The 21,906-nt window shown below is 43.3% G+C and overlaps 1 protein-coding gene across 1 annotated transcript in view; it reads left to right on the forward strand.

Annotated features, from left to right (window-relative positions):
• dync1h1 (dynein, cytoplasmic 1, heavy chain 1) overlaps positions 1–21,906 on the forward strand; it is a 32,861-nt gene that overhangs the window by 2,744 nt on the left and 8,211 nt on the right. The window contains exons 6-55 of the mRNA XM_028565442.1: positions 32–303; positions 487–714; positions 885–1,538; positions 1,670–2,092; positions 2,217–2,396; positions 2,820–2,969; positions 3,103–3,249; positions 3,472–3,612; positions 3,927–4,103; positions 4,362–4,472; positions 4,609–4,728; positions 4,849–5,088; positions 5,274–5,429; positions 5,607–5,720; positions 5,818–5,928; positions 6,035–6,244; positions 6,394–6,540; positions 6,632–6,798; positions 6,909–7,082; positions 7,234–7,588; positions 9,315–9,509; positions 9,609–9,891; positions 10,022–10,122; positions 10,265–10,424; positions 10,705–10,945; positions 11,034–11,217; positions 11,335–11,547; positions 12,940–13,178; positions 13,300–13,456; positions 13,548–13,772; positions 13,877–14,107; positions 14,244–14,384; positions 14,551–14,784; positions 16,170–16,376; positions 16,540–16,661; positions 16,775–16,940; positions 17,117–17,280; positions 17,492–17,621; positions 17,753–17,886; positions 18,001–18,115; positions 18,213–18,374; positions 18,522–18,736; positions 18,863–19,067; positions 19,151–19,324; positions 19,501–19,620; positions 19,838–19,958; positions 20,153–20,348; positions 21,097–21,214; positions 21,307–21,522; positions 21,623–21,835. Coding sequence (XP_028421243.1) covers positions 32–303; positions 487–714; positions 885–1,538; positions 1,670–2,092; positions 2,217–2,396; positions 2,820–2,969; positions 3,103–3,249; positions 3,472–3,612; positions 3,927–4,103; positions 4,362–4,472; positions 4,609–4,728; positions 4,849–5,088; positions 5,274–5,429; positions 5,607–5,720; positions 5,818–5,928; positions 6,035–6,244; positions 6,394–6,540; positions 6,632–6,798; positions 6,909–7,082; positions 7,234–7,588; positions 9,315–9,509; positions 9,609–9,891; positions 10,022–10,122; positions 10,265–10,424; positions 10,705–10,945; positions 11,034–11,217; positions 11,335–11,547; positions 12,940–13,178; positions 13,300–13,456; positions 13,548–13,772; positions 13,877–14,107; positions 14,244–14,384; positions 14,551–14,784; positions 16,170–16,376; positions 16,540–16,661; positions 16,775–16,940; positions 17,117–17,280; positions 17,492–17,621; positions 17,753–17,886; positions 18,001–18,115; positions 18,213–18,374; positions 18,522–18,736; positions 18,863–19,067; positions 19,151–19,324; positions 19,501–19,620; positions 19,838–19,958; positions 20,153–20,348; positions 21,097–21,214; positions 21,307–21,522; positions 21,623–21,835 — 9,659 coding nt within the window. The remainder of the gene's footprint in view (positions 1–31; positions 304–486; positions 715–884; positions 1,539–1,669; positions 2,093–2,216; positions 2,397–2,819; positions 2,970–3,102; positions 3,250–3,471; positions 3,613–3,926; positions 4,104–4,361; positions 4,473–4,608; positions 4,729–4,848; positions 5,089–5,273; positions 5,430–5,606; positions 5,721–5,817; positions 5,929–6,034; positions 6,245–6,393; positions 6,541–6,631; positions 6,799–6,908; positions 7,083–7,233; positions 7,589–9,314; positions 9,510–9,608; positions 9,892–10,021; positions 10,123–10,264; positions 10,425–10,704; positions 10,946–11,033; positions 11,218–11,334; positions 11,548–12,939; positions 13,179–13,299; positions 13,457–13,547; positions 13,773–13,876; positions 14,108–14,243; positions 14,385–14,550; positions 14,785–16,169; positions 16,377–16,539; positions 16,662–16,774; positions 16,941–17,116; positions 17,281–17,491; positions 17,622–17,752; positions 17,887–18,000; positions 18,116–18,212; positions 18,375–18,521; positions 18,737–18,862; positions 19,068–19,150; positions 19,325–19,500; positions 19,621–19,837; positions 19,959–20,152; positions 20,349–21,096; positions 21,215–21,306; positions 21,523–21,622; positions 21,836–21,906) is intronic.

The following is a 21,906-nucleotide window of genomic DNA, read 5'->3' on the forward strand; positions in this document are numbered from 1 at the left end:
ATTCATTGTTTATCCTTTCTACTTCTCACAGGTCTGAAACAGGCTGTAGAAACCGTCAATGACTACAATCCTCTGATGAAGGACTTCCCTCTCAATGACCTACTCTCTGCTTCGGAGCTTGATAAGATCCGCCAGGCCCTGATGGCCATATTCACTCACTTGAAAAAGATTAGGAACACAAAGTACCCTATCCAGAGAGCCCTGCGTCTTGTAGAGGCCATCTCCAGGGACTTGAGCTCCCAGCTCCTCAAGGTGTTGGGTACCAGGAAGCTCATGCATGTTGCCTATGAGGAATTTGAAAAGGTTGGTGTGGTTTGGTCTCTAGCATAAACTAAAACCAACCCTTTATTATTCCCTAAGAAGTGTGTTTTATTAAGAGCCCCATTAGCTTCTGTCTGTCTTAAACAGAAGCTACTCTGCCTGGGGTCTAAGTACACACAAAAAATAATACATCTTCCTAAATGTCCTTTTAACATCAATTTGCAGGTGATGGTGGCATGCTTCGAGGTGTTCCAGACCTGGGAGGATGAGTATGAGAAACTGCAGGTGCTTTTGAGGGACATTGTGAAGAGAAAGAGAGAGGAGAACTTGAAGATGGTGTGGCGCTTGAGCCCAGCTCACAGGAAGCTCCAATCACGTCTGGATCACATGAGACGTTTCAGAAGACAGCACGAGCAGTTGAGGGCTGTCATCGTCCGTGTGCTGAGGCCTCAGGTGAAGTACCATCAGCATCTGTAATAGACATGCTTAAACTGGCAAGCATGTCTTGCCATTATTTACTTCATGATCCTTTTTAAATGTTGTTTTCCTGTAGATCCTGACAAAAATGGAATTATCTAGTTTTGTCCACACTTGATTGAGATTAAAATTGTTTTTGTCTCCAGGTTTCTGCTGTGCCACAACACGCCCCTGGAGAGACCGTTGAGCCTCAAGATATGAAGGTAGCTGGAGTTCTCTTTGATGCTGCTGATGCCAATGCTATCGAGGAGGTCAACCTGGCTTATGAGAATGTCAAAGAGGTCGATGGTCTGGATGTGTCCAAGGAAGGCATGGAAGCCTGGGAAGCCGCCATGAAGCGTTACGATGAACGCATTGACCGCGTGGAGACCCGTATCACTGCCCGGCTGCGTGATCAGCTGGGAACCGCCAAGAACGCCAACGAGATGTTCCGCATCTTCTCCCGCTTCAATGCTCTCTTTGTGCGTCCCCACATCCGTGGTGCCATTCGGGAGTACCAGACGCAGCTCATCCAGCGTGTGAAAGATGACATTGAGTCCCTGCATGATAAGTTCAAAGTGCAGTACCCTCAGAGCCAGGCCTGTAAGATGAGCCATGTCCGAGACCTGCCACCTGTGTCTGGCTCCATCATCTGGGCCAAGCAGATCGACCGTCAGCTGACTGCGTATATGAAGAGAGTGGAGGATGTTCTGGGAAAAGGCTGGGAGAATCATGTGGAGGGGCTGAAGCTGAAGCAGGATGGAGATAGCTTCAGGGCAAAACTCAATACTCAAGAGATATTTGATGACTGGGCTCGCAAGGTATGAAGCTGAATATAGACATTGATATAATGTAGCACTTTTCCTCCCAATATTGTAAAAATATTAAAGTTTTTGCCAATTACAATGCATGTTTTCATTGTTTTGTCAACTCTTTTTCTGTTGTAAATCAGGTGCAGCAGCGTAACCTTGGTGTGTCTGGCCGCATCTTCACAATTGAGAGTACTCGTGCCCGCGGACGTACCGGAAACATGCTCAAACTTAAAGTCAACTTCCTTCCAGAGATCATCACCTTGTCCAAAGAGGTCCGCAACCTCAAGTGGTTGAGCTTCCGTGTTCCTTTGGCCATTGTCAACAAAGCCCACCAAGCTAACCAGCTGTACCCATTTGCCATCTCTTTGATCGAGAGTGTGCGCACTTACGAGCGAACGTGTGAGAAGGTGGAGGAGAGGTCATCCATCTCCTTGCTGGTGGCTGGGCTTAAGAAAGAGGTTCAGGCTCTCGTTACTGAAGGCATCACTCTGGTCTGGGAGTCCTACAAGCTGGATCCCTATGTTCAAAGGCTGGCTGAGACAGTCTTCAACTTCCAGGAAAAGGTCAGTGTGTCACTATAAAAGGGTTACAGACTCTCCTTAGTGTCATTTTTAGAATGAAACTAGTGGTATTGTTTGATTGCCCCCTAATGGTCATTCTAATGTTTTTGTTGTATGTTGTTTCCAGGTGGACGACCTCTTACTGATTGAGGAGAAAATAGATCTTGAGGTTCGCTCTTTGGAGACCTGCATGTTCGAGAACAAGACCTTCTCTGACATCCTCAACCGAGTCCAGAAGGCTGTTGACGACCTCAATCTCCACTCCTATTCCAACCTGCCCATCTGGGTCAACAAGCTCGACATTGAGGTTGGCACCACAAAGCAATACAAGGATTATTTGTTCCTCATATTCAGTTGGATTGGGACTGTTTGAGTCCAAATGGAAATACCCTGAACATTTTAACCCTTGTGTTGTCTTACCGTTGTCCATGCAACTTTTCATTTTTCTGGGTCATAATTCAAAATTTAAACTTTTGTTCAACATTTTGGTCGTCTTTTTAGACACTTTTGTTGTTTTTCCCGACGTTTTGTCAGGTTTTTTTTTTTCCCCCAAGTTTTTGAAGCGTTTTCCAAATTCCAAAGTATTGTAGGGAACCATCCCAAATGTCTGATAAAGAAACTTTAAAAAAAAAACTTGACCCAAGAACAACAGGAGGGTTAACTTTTTGATTCTTTTTACATAAGGTTGGTCTGAAAGGTTTTCAAACTGGATTTTTGTTATGTTTCATAGATTGAACGTATCCTGGGAGTGCGTCTGCAGGCTGGCCTTAAGGCCTGGACCCAGGTGCTCCGTGGCCAGGTAGAGGACAAAGCTGATGTGGACATGGACACAGAGGCTCCACAAGTGAGCCACAAACCTGGAGGGGAGCCCAGGATCAAGGTATTGTGACTATGTTGCCTTATGCCATTTTTTTTGTTTTTGAATGATTTAAATATTTCTTATGAAACCTTAGATTTCTGGACACAGCTCACTATCTCTTATAACAAACTATTTTGTTCTTTTCTTTTCCCAGAATGTTGTCCATGAGCTGAGGATTACTAACCAGGTGATCTACCTGAACCCACCGATTGAAGACTGTCGCTACAAGCTCTACCAGGAGATGTTTGCCTGGAAGATGGTCATCCTTTCTCTTCCCAGGATTCAGAGCCAGAGATACCAGGTAAGGGATTCACTGTTATGTGAACAGTTTGAGTAGTAGGACTTTGATTCCAACTGCAGAAAGTCATGAATGTCATGGTGTCTGAATGTCTGTATCTACCAAACATAAAATAAGCTATTTTATTTTAGTTCAAATATGGTGCATTGAGAGAAGAATTGATGTTGTGTCTTATTGCACTTGTGCTGTTGCATTGATCTAAGTAAATGTGTCCTTCCTCACCAGGTGGGAGTCCACTATGAGCTGTCAGAGGAAGAGAAGTTCTACAGAAATGCCCTGACCAGGATGCCAGATGGCCCTGCAGGCTTAGAGGAGGCCTACAATGCAGTCGAAGACATTGTCAGTGAGGTGGAGCAGTATGTCAAGGTAAGAGTCATCTACAGTGTGTTATCCTATCTTAGGTTTACTTCTCATAGAATTACTTTGTTTGAGGACCAAATTTAAAGAAATGAAATGCTAAACTACGGTTTTCTTTTGTACTTCTTTGCCATGTTTTTATATCATAAACATGCATAAAATACACTTTCATGTACATTGATTGATTGATTGTTTTAGTCTCTTTTTATGGTGGTCCTATGCAACGTAATTTTGTTCTACACTGCACTTCCTGAAGTGTTTTTTGGAATGACAATAAAATCATCTTGAATCTTGAATCCATCTCTTTTGCCGCCCCTGTGCAGGTGTGGCTGCAGTACCAGTGCTTGTGGGACATGCAAGCCGAGAACATCTACAACCGTCTGGGTGAAGACCTCACCAAGTGGCAGGCCTTGCTGGTCCAGATCCGCAAAGCACGTGGAACCTTTGACAATGCAGAGACACGGAAAGAGTTTGGACCTGTGGTCATCGACTATGGCAAGGTAATAATTATTGACAGTTCCAGGTGTTCATGTTAAGAGATTACATGTAAGGGTCATCTTTTCTTTTTTTTAACTATTATTTTAAGGCACAATGCTATTTTAAGTGTGAAATCTTTTACTTAAACCCCCTTATTTGTGCAAATTAGTTTCATTACAATGCATATTTTTTGTTTGTAATGTATGTTCTACTGCTCTATCTTCTACAATGAACTTCCTTTTTGTATGTCTTTGTCTTATTATCAAATGTTCGTATAACAGGTCCAGTCCAAGGTGAACTTGAAGTACGACTCCTGGCACAAAGAAGTGCTCAGCAAGTTTGGCCAGATGCTTGGCCAAAACATGCAGGACTTCCATTCCCAGATCTCCAAGGTAACACATAATATGATGGAGAAATTGTTCCTTCGACCAGTTTAGTAACATTGACTTTAAAGAGACACTGATCAGAACATTGAATGAACTGGATTTTTTTTTTTTCTTATCACGATTCTTTTTGTTTCCACAATAGTCCCGTCAAGAACTGGAGCAACATTCTGTGGACACGGCTAGCACTTCAGATGCTGTCAACTTCATAACGTATGTCCAGACGCTGAAACGCAAGATCAAACAGTTTGAGAAAAATGTGGATGTAAGTACTCTAAAACATTCATTCATTCAATTATTTTTTTCATTATTCTTTTGCATCACTGCATGCTTCATTAAAAACAGTTTAGGTTTCTAATCCGATTCTCCCGCCTTTCATCCATAGTTGTTCCGTAATGGACAGCGTTTGCTGGAGAAGCAGAGATTCCAGTTCCCTCCATCTTGGCTCTACATTGACAACATCGAAGGTGAATGGGGGGCCTTCAGTGACATAATGAAGCGCAAGGATACCGCTATCCAGCAGCAGGTGGCCAACCTGCAGATGAAGATTGTCCAGGAGGACAAAGCTGTGGAAAACCGCACCACTGACTTGCTCAATGACTGGGAGAAGACCAAACCAGTTGCTGTAAGAGAAATGGATTGAAATTAAATTTGAAATACAGTACAGTCCCCCCTAGATGGATTCTGATTGAACTGATGACCGCTAATTGTTAAATTAGAATACCATTAGCAGTTGGAAGCATTAGCTGTTGTGACTGAAATAACCTCATCAAGCTTTATTGATGCCTAACTGATAATGTGTTTCAACAGGGTAACCTGCGTCCAGAGGAGGCTCTTCAGTCTCTGACGATCTATGAGGGCAACTTTGGCCGTCTGAAGGTTGAAAGAGAGAAGTGTGCCCGAGCAAAAGAAGCTCTGGAGCTCACCGACACTGGCCTACTCAGCGGCAGTGAAGAGAGGGTGCAGGTAATGCCAGCAAACATTCACATAAAAGCATTTTTAAATCACCAATTAAAGACCAAGTAAAAGACAGCAAGTATCTCAAAAACATCTAATGGACACAAATTTGAAATGGACTTTAACCCATTATACACAAGTTACAGCTTTCTTTGGACTAATTTCTGTCTTTGTGGAAACTTGTAGGTGGCACTAGAGGAGCTGCATGACCTGAAGGAGGTTTGGTCCGAGCTGTCCAAGGTCTGGGAGCAGATCGACCAGATGAAAGAGCAGCCATGGGTGTCTGTACAGCCTCGCAAGGTAACAAATCCACAATAATCTTTCAGATCATTCAATCTCTACGGTTTATTCAAAACAATTCTTGGCGTATAACTATTCTTGTGTTGTGTGTTTTTAGCTTCGCCAGAGTCTGGATGGTCTTCTGAACCAGCTGAAGAACTTCCAAGCAAGACTGAGACAGTATGCTTCCTACGAGTTTGTCCAGAGGCTGCTTAAAGGATACCTGAAGGTAGTTTTTTATTTTTATTTTTTTTTCTACTAGGCAGGCATTTTGACTCAGAATTAAACTTAAAAATGGGTTATTAAATGCTCTACCTATTCCTTTCTCCCACCAGGTTAACATGTTGGTGATTGAGCTGAAATCAGAGGCTCTGAAGGACCGCCACTGGAAGCAACTGATGAAGCGTTTGCATGTAAACTGGGTCCCGTCAGAACTGACCCTGGGACAGATCTGGGACGTGGATCTGCAGAGGAACGAGATGGTGGTGAAGGACGTCCTCCTCGTAGCCCAGGGAGAGATGGCTTTGGAGGAGTTCCTCAAACAGGTGAAGAGAGAGGGCCTTTAAAAGATCATGCAATGTAGTTGTGATGCTCATGGGAGGCCACATATCTACAGATTCCACTCCAAATGATTATAAATTACTCTGGTTTGTAGACCTGCTAATAATAACAATTCTGTGGTTTTGGCCCTCAGATTCGTGAAGTGTGGAACTCGTATGAGCTCGACCTGGTGAACTACCAGAACAAGTGTCGTCTAATTAGAGGCTGGGATGACCTCTTTAACAAGGTCAAAGAACATATCAACAGTGTGTCTGCCATGAAATTGTCTCCATACTACAAGGTAAACCCAATTACCTGTTGTGTTCACTTAGACTTTACAAATATTTATGTTTGGATAGCTGCATCAACACCATGCTCTTCTGCTCCCCAAGGTGTTTGAGGAAGATGCCCTGAGCTGGGAGGACAAGCTGAATCGCATCATGGCTCTGTTTGACGTTTGGATTGACGTCCAGCGTCGCTGGGTCTATCTGGAAGGCATCTTCACTGGCAGTGCTGACATCAAACATCTGCTGCCTGTAGAAACCCAGAGATTCCAGAGGTAAATGAAGGGCCCTTATTTTTCCACTCTATTTTACCAAACCAGAATTTATTTATAAATTCCAATATTTTTTACTAGAACTTACTAATATGCCTCTGTTTATTCCACAGTATCAGCACGGAGTTCTTGGCCCTGATGAAGAAGGTGACAAAGTCTCCTTTAGTGATGGATGTGCTGAACATACAGGGAGTGCAGAGGTCTCTGGAGCGACTGGCTGACCTTCTGGGAAAAATCCAGAAAGCCCTCGGAGAATACTTGGAGAGAGAGAGATCCTCATTCCCAAGGTAAGACGATTATATGGGTTTTATATGTGCATACAAAACACATAGCCTAGACGTTCATGGTTATGTTGAATATTCAGAAATCCGTTCACTGATCAATACATTAATTTATTAAGTATCCTTAATTGATCCATCACACTCTTTTTGTTTCCAGGTTTTACTTTGTCGGAGATGAGGACCTGCTTGAAATCATCGGCAACAGCAAGAATGTGGCCAAACTGCAGAAGCACTTCAAGAAGATGTTTGCAGGTGTTTCCAGCATCTTGCTCAACGAGGACAACACTGTGGTGCTGGGAATCTCTTCCCGCGAGGGTGAGGAGATTCACTACAAGACACCAGTCTCCATCACAGATCACCCCAAGATCAACGAGTGGCTGACGCTGGTGGAGAAAGAGATGAGGGTGACGCTGGCCAAGCTGTTGGCAGAGTCCGTCACAGAGGTCACATCCTTCAACAAAGGCGCCGCCATTGACCTGAGCCAGTACATCAACTGGATTGATCGTTACCAGGTTGGTATTAGGAGCATTCATTCTACACACATTTCAACATACAGTGGTGTGAAAAAGTGTTTGCCCCCTTCCTCATTTCCTGTTCCTTTGCATGTTTGTCACACTTAAGTGTTTCGGAACATCAAACCAATTTAAACAATAGTCAAGGACAACACAAGTAAACACAAAATGCAATTTGTAAATGAAGGTGTTTATCATTAAAGGGAAAAAAAATCCAAACCATCATGGCCCTGTGTGAAAAAAAGTGATTGCCCCTAAACCTAATAACTGGTTGGGCCACCCTTAGCAGCAACAACTGCAACCAAGCGTTTGCGATAACGTGCAATGAGGCTTTTACAGCGTCCTGGAGGAATTTTGGCCCACTCATCTTTGCAGAATTGTCCTAATTCAGTTACATTAGAGGGTTTTCGAGCATGAACGGCCTTTTTAAGGTCATACCACAACATCTCAATAGGATTCAGGTCAGGACTTTGGCTAGGCCACTCCAAAGTCTTCATTTTGTTTTTCTTCAGCCATTCGGTGGTGGACTTGCTGGTGTGTTTAGGATCATTGTCCTGCTGCAGAACCCAAGTTCGTTTCAGCTTGAGTACACGAACAGATGGTCGGACATTCTCCTTCAGGATCTCTTGGTAGACAGCAGAATTCATAGTTCCTTTTATCACGGCAAGTCTTCCAGGTCCTGAAGCAGCAAAACAGCCCCAGACCATCACACTGCCACCACCATATTTTACAGTTGGTATAATGTTCTTTTTATGAAATGCAGTGTTCCTTCTCGCCAGATATACTTGGACACACACCTTCCAAAGAGTTCCACTTTTGTCTCATCGGTCCACAGAATGTTGTCCCAAAAGTCTTGGGGATCATCAAGATGTGTTCTGGAGAAATTGCGAGCTTTGATGTTCTTTTTTGCTCAGCAGTGGTTTTCTCCTTGGAACTCTGCCATGCAGGCCATTTTGCCCAGTCTTTTCCTGATGGTGGAGGCATGAACGCTGGACCTTAACTGAGGCAAGTGAGGCCTGCAGTTCTTTGGACGTTGTTGTGGGGTCTTTTGTGACCTCTTGGATGAGTCGTCGCTGCGCTCTTGGGGGTAATTTTGGGCGGCCCGGCCACTCCTGGGAAGGTTCACCACTGTTCCATGTCTTCGCCATTTGTGGATAATGGCTCTCACTGTGGTTCGCTGGATTCCCAAAGCTTTGGAAATGGCTTTATAACCCTTTCCAGACTGATAGATCTCAATTACTTTCTTTCTCAATTGTTCCTGAATTTCTTTGGGTCTCGGCATGATGTGTGTAGCTTTTTAAGGATCTTCTGGTGGACCTTACTGTGTCAAGCAGCTCCTATTTAAGTGATGCCTTGATTGTGAACAGGTGTGGCAATAATCAGGCCTGGGTGTGGCTAGAGAAATTGAACTCAGGTGTGGACAACCACAGTTATAGTATGTTTTAACAAGGGGGGCAATCACTTTTTCACACAGGGCCATGATGGTTTGGATTTTTTTTTCTCCTTTAATAATAAACACCTTCATTTACAAATTGCATTTTGTGTTTACTTGTGTTGTCCTTGACTTTTGTTTAAATTGGTTTGATGTTCCGAAACACTTAAGTGTGACACACATGCAAAGGAACAGGAAATGAGGAAGGGGGCAAACACTTTTTCACACCACTGTATATGGAAATCAGGCAATGTGTTGATTTAATTACATTTTATCTGTTTCGTCTCATCACAGGCCCAGCTGGTGGTCCTATCCACTCAGATCGCCTGGTCTGAGAACATTGATTATGCCTTGACCACCATCTCTAGTGGTGGGGATGTTAACCTAATGCAGGGAGTGCTGTCAAATGTACAGGCCACCCTTAACGTTTTGGCTGACACCGTGCTGATGGAGCAGCCTCCACTCCGCAGGAGGAAACTGGAGCACCTGGTTAGAATTAATATTTATTTTTGTATTTTTTATTTTTATTAAAAAAGACATTTAAAAAAAAAAAAGTGTGTCTGAAATCCTTCTTCTGCTCCATCTTAGATCACCGAGCTGGTGCACCAACGTGATGTGACCAGGTCTCTAATCAAGAACAAGATCGACAACCCCAAGTCCTTTGAGTGGCTCAGCCAGATGCGCTTCTATTTTGACCCCAAGCAGACAGATGTCCTGCAACAGCTCTCCATTCAGATGGCCAATGCCAAGTTTAACTATGGCTTTGAGTACTTGGGTGTCCAGGACAAGCTCGTCCAGACCCCTCTGACAGACCGCTGCTATCTCACCATGACCCAGGCTCTGGAGGCCCGCCTTGGAGGGTCACCATTTGGTATGGAAGTTTTATTTATTTTTTTTTATTTTATTTTTTTAAACGTAAGAAATGGAGATTTAGATTTTTAAGAAAATTACAGGTTTGACATATAAAACGATCAACTTCACTGAGTTTGTCTTACATCTAGGTCCTGCTGGCACAGGAAAGACTGAGTCAGTGAAAGCTCTTGGTCACCAGCTTGGCCGCTTTGTCCTGGTCTTCAACTGTGATGAGACATTTGACTTCCAGGTACATAACCGCACACGGATTCTTCATTCCTAGGCTATTTTAGACAGGACATCAACCACAACCTTTTTTATAATATTTACCCGTTTCTCATGTTGTTCCTTTAACTTACAAATCTCTTTTGTTGACCTTGTCTTTTTTTTAGGCCATGGGTCGTATCTTCGTGGGTCTGTGCCAGGTGGGAGCATGGGGCTGCTTTGACGAGTTCAATCGTCTGGAGGAGAGAATGCTCTCTGCTGTATCCCAGCAGGTCCAGTACATCCAGGTGGCCTTGAGGGAGCACAGCAACCCCAACAGAGACAGGAGTATGTATAATATGTGTGGAAACTTAGGTGTCATGATATGGAAGGAGACTGCACTTTATTAAAGAAAATGTTGTGATTCAACTTAGTATCCATTAGCACCAATTGCCAAGAAAGAGAAAGGCAATTCAACAAAATAGCTTACTAAAAAAGAGCACTGCAGACTACAATGTTTAAAGCATACAATTCAGATGAGATACAGCCAATCAGTCTGTCAACACCATTTACATTTTTTTTAAATGAGAACTGCATGGTAAATAACTACACATCTCTCACCCCTCAGGTGTGCCAGTCACCACCGAGCTCCTGAACAAGCAGGTAAAGGTCAGTCCAGACATGGCCATCTTCATTACCATGAACCCTGGCTATGCTGGCCGCTCCAACCTGCCAGACAATCTGAAGAAGCTGTTCCGCAGTTTGGCCATGACCAAGCCCGACCGCCAGCTCATCGCCCAGGTCATGCTCTACTCTCAAGGTTTCCGCACAGCCGAGACCCTGGCCAAGAAGATTGTGCCCTTCTTCAAGTATGTACTTTTTAAGAAGAATTTACATAGTTTGAGAGAAATTTGAGATGTCTTTCTTCTTTGAATTTATCCCATTCATCTGTTTCAGACTGTGTGATGAGCAACTGTCATCCCAGAGTCACTACGATTTCGGCCTGCGAGCTCTCAAGAGCGTGCTGATCAGTGCTGGTAATGTCAAGCGTGAGCGCATCCAGAAGATCAAAAGAGAGAAGCTAGAGCGCGGAGAGGTTGTTGATGAGAATGACATCGCTGAGAACCTTCCCGAACAGGAGGTATAGAAAATTTGAAATTGTAGAACTTGCTTTTTCTGTATTGTTTTATTGAATTGGCAAATTAGTTTTTAGAATTGATCTAGAGATTTGAGGAGCTTGAATGTCTTGTTTCTGTAGATCCTGATCCAGAGTGTGTGCGAGACGATGGTTCCCAAGCTGGTGGCGGAGGACATCCCTCTGCTGTTCAGCCTGCTATCAGATGTCTTCCCTGGAGTCCAGTACATGCGTGGAGAGATGACTGCACTGAGGGAGGAGCTGAAGAAAGTCTGCGCGGAGATGTATCTCACCTACGGAGATGGTGACGATGTGGGCAGCAATTGGGTGGAGAAGGTATGTAGCTGAATTTGGGGCTTAAAGTATTCTGGCACCGTGCCAGATCTCCGGCATGCGGCCGTGAGGGGAAAAAAATGTGGGAACTTGCATGCAGCTTATTATTTTTGAGTCAGTTGATTTCACCTACCAATCATATGAGAGGAACGCAGCTCTAACTAACGCAGGGCTTAAGTACTCGGGCCTGGTGCCCAATTTCTGGCGTTTGACTATTTTAGAAAAATAAATGCATTAAAAAGTCCACATGGGATTTATTTTGATGCGCTGGATTTAACCAATCATCGAACTTCCACCTACCAATGAAACTAGTTCTAGCCAATCAGATGCAAAGTAGGGCGGGTCTTTGCCGAAATGTGAGAGTGTGGTGCCGGTGTGGTCTCCGTGGTAATGCGGCTAAAAACAATGGAGGCGAAATTTATCAGACTTGGAGCATCTATATACAGCTTTAGTTAAGAAAGTAGTTACGAACAAATGGCGCTGGGCATGAATAGAGGACAAGAGGAAAAGGGTGGAGACGGGAACTTCTGCAGCGCATGTTCAAGGAAGATACCGTACGGCAGCAGCAGTAAGAAAGTGCTTGCTAGTCACAAAGCTTCGGTCCGTGCACTCTGTCATACGAGTACGTTACCAGCAACGACCGCTACCGCTGCGACTGTTCCTTTACTGACCGACCGTGATACAAACAATATGTGTGTGCACGTTCATAGCGGAACATGATTTGTCATTAATGATAGCCACTGTGTAAAAGCTATCTAAAGCCCAAACTGCCTTGACAAAGCTGTCTGGAATTAGCATGGCATAATGGCCTTGTCCCAGAGTCTAGACGTCTAGCTATATCAAAGCTAAACAATGCGACTTTTTAATACATGTAAATAAAGCAGCTAATATCAACATGGACAAAATCATGAATGTACTAATTTGCTGTTTTGATGATGACCTGGCCAAAATAACACAACATCTAGAAAGGATTATGATATTATTGCAAAATGTAAATCTACATTGACTCTTAATTTAACATATGGTTGGAAGAAGTCAAAATTGATCCAAAACTTTTTAATTTTGAAAAATTATAACTTTTATTATTGTGTAATGGCAGAAGGACTTTAACTGTTTTGCCAGTGAAATTCATGAGTGCATATTGAAGAAAAGAAAAAAAGTTTCAGGCTCAGGATGTTTTTTCACTTTAAGCCCTGTGAATTGAGTCAACGTATACTGTATTTTATCGAGTGTGCCCACACATACTGAGTTATGCAGTCCTGCTATCTCCTAGAGACACAGAAGTCTCCAACATTGCTGGGGTAAAATCCCTGCTTGACAGCGAAGTATTTAAGATGCTTGCATTGTAAGTAGTTACTCAAATTTTCTGAAACTTTGTCATTCATCCTCTTGCAGGTGCTCCAGCTGTTCCAAATCACACAGATCAACCACGGTTTGATGATGGTGGGACCTTCCGGTAGTGGGAAGACCATGGCATGGAGGGTGCTGCTCAAGGCCCTGGAGAGGCTGGAGGGTGTTGAGGGTGTGGCCCACATCATTGACCCCAAGGCCATCAGCAAGGACCACCTGTATGGAACCCTGGACCCCAACACCCGTGAATGGACAGATGGCTTGTTCACACACATCCTTAGAAAGTCAGTTCTGTAACACATTTCATTGTTAAGGGTATAAATCAACTCAGTTCAGCTTTATCTTGCTAAACAGGACTCTTTTAAAAAAATAACTGTTGTAAAATATTGTTTCTTTCAATTTTAGGATTATTGACAATGTTAGAGGTGAACTGCAAAAGCGTCAGTGGATTATTTTCGATGGTGATGTTGACCCTGAGTGGGTTGAAAATCTTAACTCGGTCCTGGATGACAACAAGCTGCTGACCCTTCCCAATGGAGAGCGTCTCAGTTTGCCACCAAATGTAAGAGCATAGCACTTCAAACACTCATGTCTGTTGTTGTCTCATTATAGTCTAAGTTGTATTGACCTGGAATTATTCCCTTTCTCTCCAGGTGCGTATAATGTTTGAAGTACAGGACCTGAAGTACGCCACCTTGGCCACTGTTTCTCGCTGTGGTATGGTCTGGTTCAGTGAGGATGTACTCAGCACCGACATGATCTTCAACCACTTCCTGGCTCGCATTCGCAGCATCCCATTGGACGAGGGAGAGGATGAAGCTCAGCGCCAGAGGAAGGGCACAGAAGACGAGGAAGAGGCTGCATCACCAATGTTGCAGGTAATTAAAGGAAATACAAAACAAGGTAAATGGCAGCAGTTCATTCAAGAAGAATATTATGACATTTTGTCTTAACTGATGTCCTATTGCATGTTCTACTCTAGATTCAGCGTGATACTGCAGCTGTCCTGCAGCCTTACTTCACCTCCACAGGCCTGGTGATCAAGGCCTTAGAGCATGCCTCCAAGATGGAGCACATCATGGACTTCACCCGTCTGCGCTGCTTGGGTTCCCTGTTCTCAATGCTGCACCAGGCCTGCCGTAATGTGGCGCTCTACAACAACAACCATCCTGACTTCCCCATGCCCATTGATCAGCTGGAAAGATACATGCAGGTAATGTCCTGCTCTCCATATAACTGAAAGAATCATACATGTCTTATTCTTGTTATATAAACTTGGAACTTAATCACTGTAAAAATATATGCTTTTTCTTAAAGCTGATACATTTTGTGGTGTTCTTTCTCTACAGAGGTATCTGATCTACGCTGTGCTGTGGTCCTTCTCTGGTGACGGACGATTGAAGATGAGGGCTGAGCTTGGAGAATACATCCGTCGCATCACCACTGTACCCCTCCCGTCTGCTCCCAATGTCCCTATCATTGACTATGAGGTACAGCCTCTTAGTGTTAAAACCGATATTAATTGTTCTCTTGGGTAAATTTTAAAGAAAATGTTTGATTCTCTGTATCTGCAAGTCACTGAAAGCAAACCAGAACTACTGCAGTCTTGTAATCTCAGAATAACCATTGCATTGTTGTTTTTTTTGCGTTGTACAGGTGTGCATCTCTGGTGAATGGCAGTCCTGGCAGGGCAAGGTTCCCCAGATTGAGGTAGAGACCCACAAAGTGGCATCTCCCGATGTTGTGGTTCCCACCCTGGACACTGTTCGCCATGAGGCTTTGCTTTACACATGGCTGGCAGAGCACAAACCACTGGTGCTGTGTGGACCTCCCGGCTCTGGAAAGACTATGACTCTGTTTAGCGCCCTCAGAGCCTTGCCTGATATGGAGGTGAGCCACTGGAAGTGTATTCTAAACTTTAATAATTCTCTAACTTTAATAATTCTACATCACTATAGGAATTTTTTTTTACCAACATTCTTTTTATTGTTTTCACAACATAACCGAGAAATACAGTTACATGTCTAACCCCCCACCCCCACCCTCTCAAGTAATTATAAATCTTGGTTGGGGATCAGGCCAATGAATTAGTCCATTTTGGTCCATTATATAGAAAAAATAAGCATATTTCTGTAATCTTCGATACTGCAAAGTGCTACTGTTTACATGTCCCCAGGCTCTTCCATCACATGTGACAAATCCGTTCTCAATACATAGCAAATGAAGGGGTCCCAGATCTGGTGAAAATTATGATGTTGCTGTTTTATTGTATATGTAATTTTCTCCAAGGGGAGAGTTGTAGATAGCTCAGACAACCACCTGCTTACACTTGGACTTCTGGTATTTTTCCATGAGAGGGCTACTACTCTCTTTGCCATTAACACACTTAAGTCTACAAATGTTCATTGATATTTCTTAATCTTCAAATTATCTGGGTAGAGACCCCATATAAACAACTGTGGGGCTAAGGGTATTTGAATCTGTAAAATATTTTGAATACATAGTTTTATTTCTTGCCAGAATTTTCATCAGGTATAGCATTGTTATATCTGTTAAGTTTTTCCGGAGTGATATATGTTCGCATCAACCAGTTGTATTGTAGTAATTTCAGTCGAGTGTTAGTAGGTCTCGATTGTGCTTTAGAGCATGCCTCCTCCCCTTTTCTATTGGGATTGCCTCTTGTAGATCCTCTGTCCATGCCTCCAGCTGTCCTGCAGATGTTTCTGTACTTCCATCTACTAGACATCTGTAGATTTTGGATATTAAACCCCTCCCTAAACAATTCACGTTCATTAATTTTTCTATGGTAGACTTTCGGAATTTCGGGGATGCATAATGTTTGATTTTGGTGTGTTTTAATGAAATTTCTCAACTGTAGGTATTTATAAAAATTATTACGGGGTATGTTACATTTATCAACCATTTCTCCAAATGTCATCAGCACCTTTTGGGAATCGTAAATGTCTCCTATTTTCCCAGCCCCTTAGTAGCCCAAGATTTAAATCCCCCGTCTGTTTTTCCTGGAGGGAAGGAGTCATTTCCCCATATCGGGCTGAAGACACTTGATGCCAAAACTACACTCATATTTTTCACAATAGGATTTTTTGTATTCTTTTTAAGGATTTTTGTTCACTATAGGAATTTTAACAGAAAGCTCTTCTCCTTTTTAAAATTTTATTTTTACATGTCCTAATCTACTGAATGAGTATAAAAACACTTAGTTGGAATGAGGAAAATATTTTGTAATTGTCAACATTTGTCCTACTCTCTACCAGGTTGTGGGTCTGAACTTCTCCAGTGCCACCACCCCAGAGCTGCTGTTGAAGACCTTTGATCATTACTGTGAGTACCGCCGTACTCCCAACGGTGTGGTCCTTGCCCCTGTCCAGCTGGGCAAGTGGCTGGTGTTGTTCTGTGATGAGATCAATCTGCCAGACATGGACAAGTACGGCACACAGAGAGTCATCTCTTTCCTCAGACAGGTATGATCCATTGTTTACAATGTTTTATTTTACCTTGTTGCATTTTGCAGCAACAGCCTGTCTATTTTATCAAACATTGAAGTGTGCAAACTGAAATCATTGAAGCATAAAATGTGGTATCCCTCCTTATACGTTAAAGGCTCCTGTGTTGTTTTCTTTGCAGATGGTGGAACATGGAGGTTTCTACCGCACCTCAGACCAGACTTGGGTCAAATTGGAGAGGATCCAGTTTGTTGGAGCTTGTAATCCTCCCACTGACCCTGGCAGAAAGCCTCTCACACACAGGTACAGTGCCCAGACTTTTTAGAACAATAATAGAATTGAAAACCATGATTACCAGGAAAAAAGGAATGAGCAGTGCATATGGCAAGTTGATTGTTGTAGTCTACTCTTTCTAGGTTCCTGCGTCATGTTCCTGTCGTGTATGTGGACTATCCAGGCCCAGCCTCTCTAACTCAGATTTATGGAACCTTCAACCGTGCCATGCTGCGCCTCATCCCCTCTCTACGTACCTATGCTGAGCCTCTTACTGCTGCTATGGTTGAATTCTACACCATGTCTCAGGTAAAGGAGATTACTAAATAATCTATCTATCTATCTATCGATCTATCTATTGTCACAGGAAACTAGTATACAAATGAGAGATGAGACGCATGTTGTATTGATAATATTTTCAGTCCTTATATTCACACTATTACTAATTTGTTCGGATATCTTATTTCCATCCTTTTTCCATTCAGGAGCGGTTCACCCAGGACACCCAACCTCACTACATCTACTCTCCCAGAGAGATGACCCGCTGGGTTAGGGGTATCTTCGAGGCCCTGCGGCCACTTGAAACTCTACCTGTGGAGGGGCTCATCCGCATCTGGGCCCATGAAGCACTTCGTCTCTTCCAGGACAGGTGAGCGCATGTTTCTGGGAGGCTGAAGAAGTGGCTATTCTGATAGTTTTTAGGGAGTTTTGTGTACAGTCTGTAGAGTATTATAAGATCATTGGTCTATATATGGTATGTGTTGGTTTTTATTAACTGATTAATCTGATAAAGACTAAGACAAGTATTCAAATAATGATAATATTGGTGATAATGTTACTTGTCTTCCACCTTTTTCCAGGCTGGTTGATGATGAAGAGAGAAGATGGACAGATGAAAACATTGACACTGTTGCTCTCAAACACTTTCCCAACATTGATAAGGAGAAGGGTCTCAACAGGCCTATCCTCTACAGCAACTGGCTCTCCAAGGTAAACCAGAAACAGGTTGACCATGCTGTGATATTCCTGCTTTGGGAATGGTGCTGAAATATTGAGAATTTACCTCAAGTTTTCAGCAGTTAGATTTCTATTTTTACTGAGCATGTTGTTTGTGGATGCAGGACTACATCCCAGTGGAACAGGAGGAGCTGAGGGACTATGTGAAGGCCCGTCTGAAGGTCTTCTATGAAGAGGAGCTGGACGTCCCTCTGGTGCTCTTCAATGAGGTCCTGGATCACGTCCTCAGGATTGACCGGTGAGTAACAGCCTCTGAGCACATTGACTTCTCATATGGTGTTGGTGTAGAAATATTCAGGTCTGAAATAATTGTTTTGGAGTAAATTAAATAAAATTGCCTTTCCTCCTCCAGAATCTTCCGGCAGCCTCAGGGCCATCTGCTGTTGATTGGTGTGAGTGGAGCAGGAAAGACTACTTTGTCTCGCTTTGTAGCCTGGATGAACGGACTTAGTGTATACCAGATCAAGGTTGGTACAACACATGAAGATATTTGCAGCCATATCACTACAATTGCCTGTCTGTATTTATCTTTTTTTTTATTTATTTTTTTGTGTGTGGTTTCAGGTTCACAGAAAATACACGGGAGAGGACTTTGATGAGGACCTGCGTACAGTGCTGCGTCGCTCAGGTTGTAAGAACGAGAAGATTGCCTTCATCATGGATGAGTCCAACGTGTTAGATTCTGGTTTCCTTGAGAGAATGAACACACTGCTTGCCAACGGAGAGGTAACTTGCTGCCATCATGATCAGTCTTACATCAGTACATCAAAAATGACAACACTGCCTTTAGTGTTCTGAGATAAAACATCTATTTGGGTTGTGCGTGCCTAATTTTCTGGTTCCTAATATGTTAATGTTACCTGTTTTTCGTAGGTTCCTGGGCTGTTTGAGGGAGATGAGTATGCCACCCTCATGACTCAGTGTAAGGAGGGAGCCCAGAAAGAGGGCCTTATGCTCGACACACACGAGGAGCTGTACAAATGGTTCACCAGCCAGGTTATCAGGAACCTTCATGTTGTTTTCACCATGAACCCTTCATCAGAGGGCCTGAAGGACAGGGCTGCCACATCTCCTGCCCTCTTCAACAGGTATAGAGACACATGCTGAACCCTGAGCATGAATTAATTTATTACATCACAAGCAGGGAATAGATACTACAACGTTAAAATGACAAGATGCAGTTTCTTAGCTATCTGAACACTTTTCTGTGTTAGGTGTGTGCTGAACTGGTTTGGAGATTGGTCCACAGAGGCCCTTTATCAGGTGGGTAAGGAGTTCACCAGCAAGATGGATCTGGAGAAACCAAACTACAAAGTGCCAGACTACATGCCCATCGTCTATGACAAGCTGCCCCAGCCACCATCTCACCGCGAGGCTATTGTCAATGGCTGTGTGTTTGTACACCAGACACTTCACCAGGTAGGGATGTTTGCAAGTTTGCAGTGGTGGTTAATGAGGTCATTGTGTGGTATACTTCATATGTTGTTGTTAATTATACACAGGCTAACAACCGTCTGGCTAAGCGAGGTGGCCATACGATGGCCATCACTCCTCGCCACTACCTGGACTTCATCAACCAGTATGCCAACCTGTTCAATGAGAAACGCAGTGAGTTGGAGGAGCAGCAGATGCACCTCAATGTTGGTCTCCGCAAGATCAAGGAGACTGTCGATCAGGTAAAGTAACTGCATTTTATTTTATTTAATATGCCACCTATTCACATATTTCTCAAAACCCCAGGAGAGTTGGGTCTCTTAAAAAAAAAAAAAATAATAATAATAAAAAAAAAAACTTTTCAACTGCTGCTTGTTCTTGTCTGACTCCCTGATTGTACTTGTGCCTTCTCATCAAGGTGGAGGAGCTTCGTCGTGACCTGAGAATCAAGAGCCAGGAGTTGGAGGCAAAGAACGCTGCTGCCAATGACAAACTGAAGAAGATGGTCAAAGACCAGCAGGAGGCAGAAAAGAAAAAGGTACACAGGAAGGAATTTAACACTTACAACACTTCAAGACGAAGAAAAATTAAAATCACAATAGAGTAATTTTCTTCTTTTGGGTACAAACCTAACTCCTTGGTCATGTTTTTTTTTTTTTTTTTTTTTTTAATTGTTGTAAAATGATCCCTTTAGCCTTGCTTATCTGGACTGAATCAAAACCCTTAATCCTATACTGTTACTATTGTGATACCAGGTGATGAGCCAGGAGATCCAGGAAGCTGTGTACAAGCAGCAGGAGCGGATCAAGGACAAACAGCTGAACGTCAAAGAGGACTTGGACCAAGTGGAGCCTGCTGTTATTGAGGCTCAGAATGGTACAGTGATATATTGTCACTTATTGTTCATCCCTGTACAAACCTTTTCCAGTTTTTTTTTTTTTCTTGTTTTATATTACAAGGTTATAAATACTTATGGGCTTCCAGTTAACAACTTGATCTTTACCTGCATCCTCCCTTCATCACTGCCCCTTCCTTGTCATAATCCACATCCTTGTTCACCTGATTGATAGCTGTTAAGTCCATTAAGAAGCAGCACCTGGTGGAGGTGCGTTCCATGGCCAATCCACCCGCGGCTGTGAAGCTGGCCCTCGAGTCCATCTGCTTGCTCCTGGGAGAGAGCACGACTGACTGGAAGCAGATCCGTTCCATCATCATGAGGGAGAACTTCATCCCAACTATTGTTAACTTCTCTGCTGAAGAGATCAGGTGAAATAAGAAAGAATGTATTCTGTGATTGTTCACTAAAGCTCTCTCCCTCTCTGTCTCTCCCTGACTTTTCAACCCCTGAGTCTGTTTCAAATTGCTCCCTTCTTTTGCCCTACATGTTCCCCTTCTCCCTCCCCTCTTACTTCTACTTTCTTTCAAACGCATTCCTTCTTTCACCTAACTAGCGGTGAGTTCTATTAAGCGGCATCACCTAGTAGAAGTGCGGGCTATGACCAATCCCCCAGCTGCAGTCAAGCTGGCCCTGGAGTCTATCTGCCTTATGCTTGGCGAGGAGACCAATGACTGGAAAAAAATCAGACAAGTTATTATCAGTGACAATTTCATCAGCAGCATAGTCAACTTTTCCTCTGAGGAAATGAGGTACCGGTGTCAGAACGTCTGTCTAGTCTTTAATGGAAGCACAAATTATATTAATCAGTATATTAATCAAGTGGCACCTGTGATCAGAAATTGATTTTAGGATTCTTATCGTTAATTTAGCTAAATTAGTTGATGGGAACAATGACCACTATCCTTGGTTGTTGTCATGATTTTGCATTTCTCACAGTGAAGATGGTAGAAATTGCCCCCCTTCCCCTCCCCAAACTAAATTTAAATGATCCTCTGCAATATGTCTTATTTAATTCCCTGTGATTCATGATCATTGTTCTACATTTCACATTGTAGTATTTGTCTGAGTAAAGTCCTGCTATATTCTAACTTCTTGGCCGGTTTCTATTTCATCCAGTGACTCCATCCGTGAGAAGATGAAGAAGAACTACCTCTCCAACCCAAGCTACAACTACGAACAAGTCAACAGGGCATCTCTGGCTTGTGGACCTATGGTCAAATGGGCGATTGCTCAGGTAAGGAAGCCTAAACAATATGATAATGGAAGATAATGATTGGGTAAAAAGGGTACTCCTTTAATGTATACCATGTTCTTCCACTCCCCCAGCTTAATTATGCGGACATGCTGAAGCGCGTGGAGCCTCTGCGTAATGAACTGCAGAAGCTTGAGGATGACGCCACGGACAACAAGACAAAGGCAGAAGAGGTGGAGCAGATGATCAGAGACCTGGAGGCTAGCATCGCTCGCTACAAGGAGGAATACGCCATCCTCATCTCAGAGGCCCAGGCCATCAAGGCCGACCTGGCCGCTGTCGAGGCGAAGGTAACTGGTCATCAAACCCTCTGAATCGGTCTCTTTTAATCCATCTTAAACTGAAGGATCTTGCAGCACATTTTTCTGAACTCTTGCTCTCTTCTCCCAGGTGAATCGCAGCACAGCCCTACTGAAGAGTCTGTCAGCTGAAAGGGACCGCTGGGAAAAGACCAGTGAGACCTTCAAGAACCAGATGTCCACCATCGCTGGAGACTGTCTGCTCTCTGCAGCTTTCATTACCTATGCTGGCTACTTTGAACAAAAGATGAGGCAGAACCTGTTCACTACTTGGTCTCACCACCTGCAGCAGGCCAACATTCAGGTATTTAAAGCTCTGAAGCCATTTTTGACCATCACACCAAGAAATCCACTAAAATTAGTGAATTTAAAGAT

The sequence above is a fragment of the Perca flavescens genome, chromosome 20, assembly GCF_004354835.1.
Source record: "Perca flavescens isolate YP-PL-M2 chromosome 20, PFLA_1.0, whole genome shotgun sequence".
NCBI classification, from domain to species: Eukaryota; Metazoa; Chordata; class Actinopteri; order Perciformes; family Percidae; genus Perca; species Perca flavescens.